Source organism: Solanum tuberosum, unplaced genomic scaffold (assembly GCF_000226075.1).
Source record: "Solanum tuberosum cultivar DM 1-3 516 R44 unplaced genomic scaffold, SolTub_3.0 scf00727, whole genome shotgun sequence".
Lineage (NCBI taxonomy): Eukaryota > Viridiplantae > Streptophyta > Magnoliopsida > Solanales > Solanaceae > Solanum > Solanum tuberosum.
The window spans coordinates 2885-10691 of NW_006239659.1; the positions used below are offsets into that span (position 1 = coordinate 2885).

Below are 7807 nucleotides of genomic sequence, written 5' to 3' on the forward strand. Positions count from 1 at the left end.
TTAAGATATATTTCGTTCTCATATTAATATGAGAATGACTTTATAGTATTTTTTTTATATAATGAATATCTAAATTGTATTTTTAATACTCAATTAATTTAATTTAATTTAGCTTTAAAAATTAATTAAATCGAAGAAAAATACCAAAATTTAGTGTAATGCTAGCGGTACCTTTTATCACATCGGTGGAAGACACATGATCTTTAGCATTTATAATGCTATTACTTAGACCATTGGTAGAATAGAGTAATTACATATAGGTTGGGCATTGGGTTGTGAGCTAGGATTAAGTTAGTGCTTAAGTAGAGTGGACTAGGATTAAGTAATGCAATTATATAATATTCTCTCTGTCTATAAAGTGGACAAGTATTGTTGGAAGGAGTGAGTATGTGGACAATAGCATTAAATGTTATTGTGTATGGGGTTCATGAACAAAATAATTAATTAGGAGATACTAATTAATATTGTCTAGAAAAAAAATTGGTAATTTTTACCAAAAAAATTTGGTATATTTTTTACAAGTAATTTACTTGCGAAATATAAATCCCTAGGTAAATTACTTGGGGATTTTGAAATTCGCATGAAATAATTATCTACGAAGATTTTGCCATCGGATTTTTTTTATTGAAAAATCCGCAAAAACTTAGTTTCTTGGGAATTTTCGTATACAATCTCTAGAAAAATCCTTATATAATCCACATTTTTCTCGTAGTGTATGTATATGAATATAAATATGTGAGGAAAAACCTTACTAATAATAATTTCAAAGCTTAGTTTGGCAAGGCTATACTAGGGTTACATAGGAAGATCATAAATAAATAAACAGATGTAGAAGTAATTGAGTGAGAATTTGTATAAGTAAAATGCATATATTAAGTAATTTAATATTAAGGTGTAAAAATCTTTTTTTCATTCAATTATTGAGTCATCAAATAAGATGAATTGTTATTTTTAATGATATTAATGTTATAATAAATGATGAATACTTTGTAAATTAACTCGTGCACCCACTTTCTTTTGGTTCTTTTTGATAAAGTAAAAGACAATAATAACATAACACTCATTATAGCGTGATATACTCTTTGTAAATTTACCTATAAATAATAATCATACTCAAATATTGTAAAAATAATCTCTAATGATCCTAAGTTATGACGGGTAAGTGAAAATTTTAAAGAAGTAAAATATTTATATTAAGTAACTAATTTAAATATGTTAAAAGTTGTTTCCATTAAATAAGATAAATAATCATTTTTATCTTATTATAATGAATACTTTGTAAAAATAACTGACTTGGAAAGAACACATTTATCATGCACCCCACTCTCTTTGGGTACTTTTGGCGGAATGGTATGATAGATCCTTGTACTTGTATGAGTTTGTATTCTGGACCATTCTACTTGATCATTTGTCAATTGAACCCTTAAACTCAGTGAAACTAAGCATTTTAAACCCCTTTCACTATGTGTGAACTTCAAACACTTGACAAAAATGACATATCATCATCCACATCACATTTTAATTAATGACACATCACTTCTTTTTTTTAAAAAAAAAAATCTATTTTTTCTTTCTTTTTCACACCATCCCTTCACCTCTCTCCATTTTTTTTTACATTAGAGATACCACCACAATCTTTCATTCTCACTAGTATCATTACATTCCTAAATAACTAACAATTATCATTCACTTTTTTTTTCAAATTTCTTTCATTCCCAACTTTTAATCGTATTTCTTTTACCAACATTTATATCTACCACTTGAACCACCATAAATCTCCTTTCCCCATTGATGTTAACGGATAACCATTAAAATAGATCAATATACTCTAATATTTGTACACAATTTTACATAACACATTTCACCTAATTTCACAACGACATTCAACAATCACTTTTCATCTTTCAAGATTGTTGAATCTTTATCACTATATGGGTTACAAATTACCCTGAAAATAAAAGAAAAATACAGATCTACAACCACAATACAATTTCGTTTCTATTCACGAGAGGAAGAAAATGTGAAAGAAAGAAGAAGAGAGAAACAAGAAATTGGAAAGGGCTGGAAAGGGGAAAAAGAAGAGAAATGGGGTTTTGAGAGTAGAAAGAAAAATAAAATAAATGGGGATGGGTGGGGAGATAAGAAGAAAGAGCTGGAAAAAAAAAAGTTAATTTTCTTATTTTTATCTTTTTATTCTATTTTTAAAAAGAAAAAAAAATTAGTCTAAAACTTGATCTTTCAGGCTCCTCCTATGCGTGACATCACACATTTGTGCCAACTCAATAATTAAGTTGGCACATAAGCTTGGTCAACGGTCAGAAGGGCTTAAAACATAGGGTTTCATAGAGTTTAAGGGTTCAGTTGACAAATAGTCAAGTAAAAGGGTCCAGAATACAAACTCATACAAGTAGAAGGGTCCGTCAAACCATTTCGCCAATACTTTTTTATAAAATAAAATATCAAAAGTTAGATTAGATTAGTTTTTGTTTTAATTAATCATGAAAGAATGCATTTATCATGCTTAAAGAATAGTGTCAGTTTTCTTTTACATAAATAAACATATGTAAAAGTAATTGAGTGAGAATTTGAATAAGTAAAATACATATATTGAGTAATTTAATATTAAGGTATAAGGATTTTTTTTTCATTCAATTATTAGTCATCAAATAAGATAAATTATTATTTTTTAATGATATTAATGTTATAATAAATGAAGAATACTATGTAAATTAATTCATGCACTCTTTTTTTTTTTTTGTTCTTTTTTGATAAAGTAAAAGGCAATAATCTTATAACACGCATTATAGCGCGGTATACCTTTTGCAAAACTATCTATATATAACAATCATATTCAAATATTATAAAAATAATCTCTAATAAGCTATGTCATGTAAGTGAGAATTTGAAAAAAAGTAAAATACTTACATATTAATTAGTAACCTAATTTAAAGATGTTAAAATCTCTTTTCATTCCGTAATTGAGCCTTAAATAAGATAAATAATCATTTATATCATATTCTCATTATAATGAATGGTAAATACTTTGTAAAATTAACTGATTTGGAAAGAACACATTTATCATGCACCCCACTCTCTTTTGGTACTTTTTGTCTTTTTGATAAAGAAATATATCAAAAGTAAGATTATATTAGTTTTTATTTTAATTAATTATGAAAGAACACATTTATCGTGATTATAAAAATTAGTGTCATTTGAGAAAATCAAAAAGAAAAAAAGTTGTCCTTATATGATGTAAATCCTTGTCTAAAATTTTGACATTATACTTCAATAATATCTAAATTATTAGAGACTATTTGAGGGAATTGCTATATTTCAACTTCCAAGTGAGAAAAAGAACATAATATTATTTTTCTTAAGAGAAAAAAATAAAAATAAAGAAGTCGCTTTCATGGTATGTAAATCCTTATTTTCAAAGTTTGACATTATATTTTATAGGGGTGGGCGTTCGGGATTTGGTTCGGAATTCTTAAATTTTGGGTTTGGTAATTAATAATTAAAAGTAGATATCAAATACCAAAATTTTAAATTTTGGTTCGGTAATTCAATAAATTAAACTTTGGTACCGTTCTGAAGTTGTAGACGATTGTATAGCATAGTTAATACGTAAGTGTACGTAGAATCAAGGGGTGAGTACCAACAACACGGTACCCATCAAACAACCTACTAAATAAGGCAACTAGCTAGAAACGAATGCCCCTGACTCGGCAACCAAACCTCCTCAAACTACAACCTACACGAAATCAACCCAACCTAGCAATTCTACAATACATGGCTCACAAGCTAGGCTCAATATTCACAGTCTAATAGCCACAATTTAACAATTAAAGGAATCAAATAAGTCAATCTCAAAGTCCAATAGTTTAGTCACACACAACAAATACATCAATCTCAAGTATCAAGCAATTTTTATTTATATTTTTGTTATAATATTAAACTCATGCACCCACTCCCTTTTTGTACTTTTTGATATGGAAAATTATCAACTTATAAGTGGGGTGGAGTAAATTAACCACTATAAAAAGGATACCCAAAACTTGTTTGAACAATGAAAAAAAAAATCTATCTTTCAAGTACTTGAATATATCTTAATGTCTTCAAAACTCAAAAGTTTGTTCTTCATTCTACATAATTTTTATGTATATGAATATAAATAAATACATGGCGTGAGGAATAAAACCTTACTAATAATAATTTCAAAGCTGAGTTTGGCAAGGCTATACTAGATCGGGTTACATACAAAGATCATAAATAAACAGATGTAAAAGTAATTGAGTGAGAATTTGAATAAGTAAAATACATATATTAAGTAATTTAATATTAAGGTGTAAGAATTTTTTTTCATTCAATTATTGAGTTATATATCAAATAAGATATATTATTATATTTACTGATATTAATATTATAATAAATGATGAATACTATGTAAATTAACTCGTGCACCCTCTTTCTTTTCGTTCTTTTTTATAAAGTAAAAGGCAATAATATCGTGTGATATACATTTTGTAAAATTATCTATACATAACAATCATACTCAAATGTTGTAAAAATAATCTCTAATGATCCGATGTTATGTCGGGTAAGTGAGAATTCGAAAGAAGTAAAACACTTACATATTAAGTAAATTAATTTAAAGATGTTAAAATCTCTTTTTATTCGGTAATTGAGCCTTAAATAAGATAAGTAATCATTTATATTATATTTTATTATAATGAATGGTAAATACTTTGTAAAAATAATTGATTTGGAAAGAACACATTTATCATGCACCCCACTCTCTTTTCGTACATTTTGATAAAGTAAAATATCAAAAGTTAGATTATATTAATTTTAATTTTAATTAATTATGAAAGAATTCATTTACCGTGCTTAAAAAAATTAGTGGCATTTTTCTTTTGAGAAAATCAAAAAGAAAAAAAAGTTGTTCTTATATTATGTAAATCCTTGTCTAAATTTTGACATTGTACTTCAATAATATCTAATTATTAGAGACTATTTGAAGGAATTGCTATATTCCAACTTCCAAGTGAGAAAAAGAACATAATATATTATTATTTTTCTTAAGAGAAAATTTTAAAAAAAAATAAAGAAGTCGTTTTCATGGTATGTAAATCCTTATTTTTAAAGTTTGGCATTATATTTATTAGGGGTGGGCAGGGATTCGGTTTGGAATTCTTAAATTTTGGGTTTGGTAATTAATAATTAAAAGTAGATATCAAACACTAAAATTTTAAATTTTGGTTCGGTAATTCAGTAAATTAAACTTTGGTACCGTTCTGAAGTTGTAGACGATTGTATAACATAGTTAATACATTTTCTCCAATAGTTTCTATTTTTTAATTTGGAGGCACGATATAACAGAATATCAACAAGTAAAAAAATATACATCAAGAAAAACAAATTGATACAACTAAAAGACGTATGTATTTTGGTTGTTTATGTTTATTCTTTTACTTTCTCTTTGGACTTGTACTAATGAGTAATGTCATGTTAATATATGTCATTTATTAAGTAAATAATTCGATATTCAGGAAATACCAAATACCAAATGATACGAGTATCTCATATCAAAATTCTAAAATTTTACTCCTGATTACCATACAGAATTATCGAATACTAAATTATTAAAAATTCCGATTCGATTTGGTAATTCAATTTTCGATATTTCATGTCCAACCCTATATTTTGATAATATCGAAAATATTATCGGGATAATGTGTCATAAACTTATTAAGAAATTAATTGCTATCTTTCAATTGAATATGTTACTTTCTCATATACATATCGACGTAGCTCTATCGTAAAGTATAACTACTATAAAAAGGGGTGTGGAAAACTTGTGTGAACACAAGAAAAACACAACACTCTATCAATCATGTCTTCAAAATCAGCTCTTATTTGCGTAGTTATTCTGGTTTTCATCTCTACTAGTCATGTAGTCCATGGAATTGGAGTGAGTCTTCAATTACAGGGAATTTTGGCTTGCTCCGCGACGGGAAATCTTCCAGGCAACGGAATCCCTGGAGTACCTGTCAATATTTTACCTGTTGGAGGTAACACAACCCTTGCAACAGTGGTCACAGGTCCTGGGGGCAACATTAGTGCTACAATTAGTCCTCCACAGGTTGTGTCAAACATATTAGCTTCTTTATTAGAGGGTATTGTTGCAGTCGTTAATCTCCCAATTGTTAATGCTAATGTGAATTGTCCTGCTCTTCCTACCGCAGGAATCCTTGTAGCTCCCATCACACTCGTAGCTACCACTAACAGGATTATTGGTGAACTAGTGATATTACTACAAATGGGGGGTTTTACTTTGATGTAATAAGTATCATAGTGACCTAAATAAATATGTCCTATTACTCATATCATATGGAGTGAGTATAAAAGGTCATGATGTCTCTATGTTAACAATTATTATTATTATCTAATAAATGGTGTCACTGGATTATTAACTATATATTATTCTAGTGCATTTGAGCTAAAACTGATGGGTTCTTAAGTTGTTATTTGATTATGATGATATATAGGTGTTTGATCTTACTAATGGTAATTGTTTTACGAGAGAAGTGTCGAAAACACTTTGAATTTAGTGCAAATTGTTACTCCCTCCATCCATTTTTATTTGTCATGTTGCGCTTTTCAAAAGTTAATTAATTTTTAAAGTTAAATTAAATTACATTAATTCGATATTTTTTTAAAAAAAATAGATATTCAAAAACTATACGAAAAGTACTATAAATTGCAATATTTTGCATATCACTATGATGAAAAAATACATCGTAAAATGTTGGTCAAAATTCTTATAGTTGGACTCTAAAAATAGAAACCATGACAATTAAAAGTGGACGGAGGGAGTAGTTTCGTTTTCGAACTATTGACAATCTTAAAATCACTATTTTACTTGACTAACTAAACTTAGGTACATCCACGATACACCTCGAATTTACCACATGATATAACAAGTGGTCTCAAACTCTTGTAGGAGCGTGAGACTCTTAATAATTAAAAGCTGAGAAAAGTGTTGAAAACCCTTCTAAACTTGGCGAGAATTTGAGGGTGTATTTCACTCATGTTGCAAGATCGGGGGTGAATTTAAGGTCAATTAGTCAAGTAAAGGGGTGTTTTTAAGACTGTCAACAGTTCGAGGATGAAACTAATAATTCACGCCAAGTTTAAAGGTAGGGTTGTTCATGGTTATGGTTAAAAAACCAAATCGAACAACAATTTGAACCAAATCAATTTAAAAAATCGATATTTGGTGTGGTTTGGTTTTAAATTTTGAAAACCAATACTTTCTATTAGTTTGATTTTACTAAAAAACCCTCGAAAACTGTAACACCCCGACTTTTCCAAAACATCTAAATTAACTCGTACCTTCGTGGAAAGACAAAGAGGGTGAGTAATAAATTAAAAAAGGATGTGATATGTCATAATTTAAGTGTTCAAGGGTTTTATCTCAAGTTTTGAAGTTAAGTAAGTGGCAAAATAAAAGTTGGCGAAAGTTATCATAAGTTCCTTTTTAAAGATTTCTTTGAAATTTGGGTCAAATGTATTGGATGTTTTCTCCCAATATATAAGGAGTTAGAAGGCCTATTACCTATTAAATTGAAGGCCTACGAGTCTAGTTTGCAACGCACAAAAACCCGTATCAAACGGACATCCGAGTAAAAAGTTATGAGGGTTTTACTAGGGACTGCCAGGGCAGAATCCGGGTCGGGTAAAGAAATATGGTATGTCGGCTATTTAACGTTTTTAGCCATGGAAACAGTTCATTTCAGTTCTAAAA

General features: G+C 28.3%; 1 protein-coding gene across 1 annotated transcript; it reads left to right on the forward strand.

Moving 5' to 3' along the window:
- Positions 1–5849: 5849 nt before the first annotated feature.
- Positions 5850–6476, forward strand: LOC102590516 (uncharacterized). Its single transcript, XM_006367156.2, has one exon. It carries the CDS (start codon positions 5894–5896, stop codon positions 6341–6343), a length of 450 nt encoding a protein of 149 aa, XP_006367218.1. The 5' UTR covers positions 5850–5893; the 3' UTR covers positions 6344–6476.
- Positions 6477–7807: the final 1331 nt, after the last annotated feature.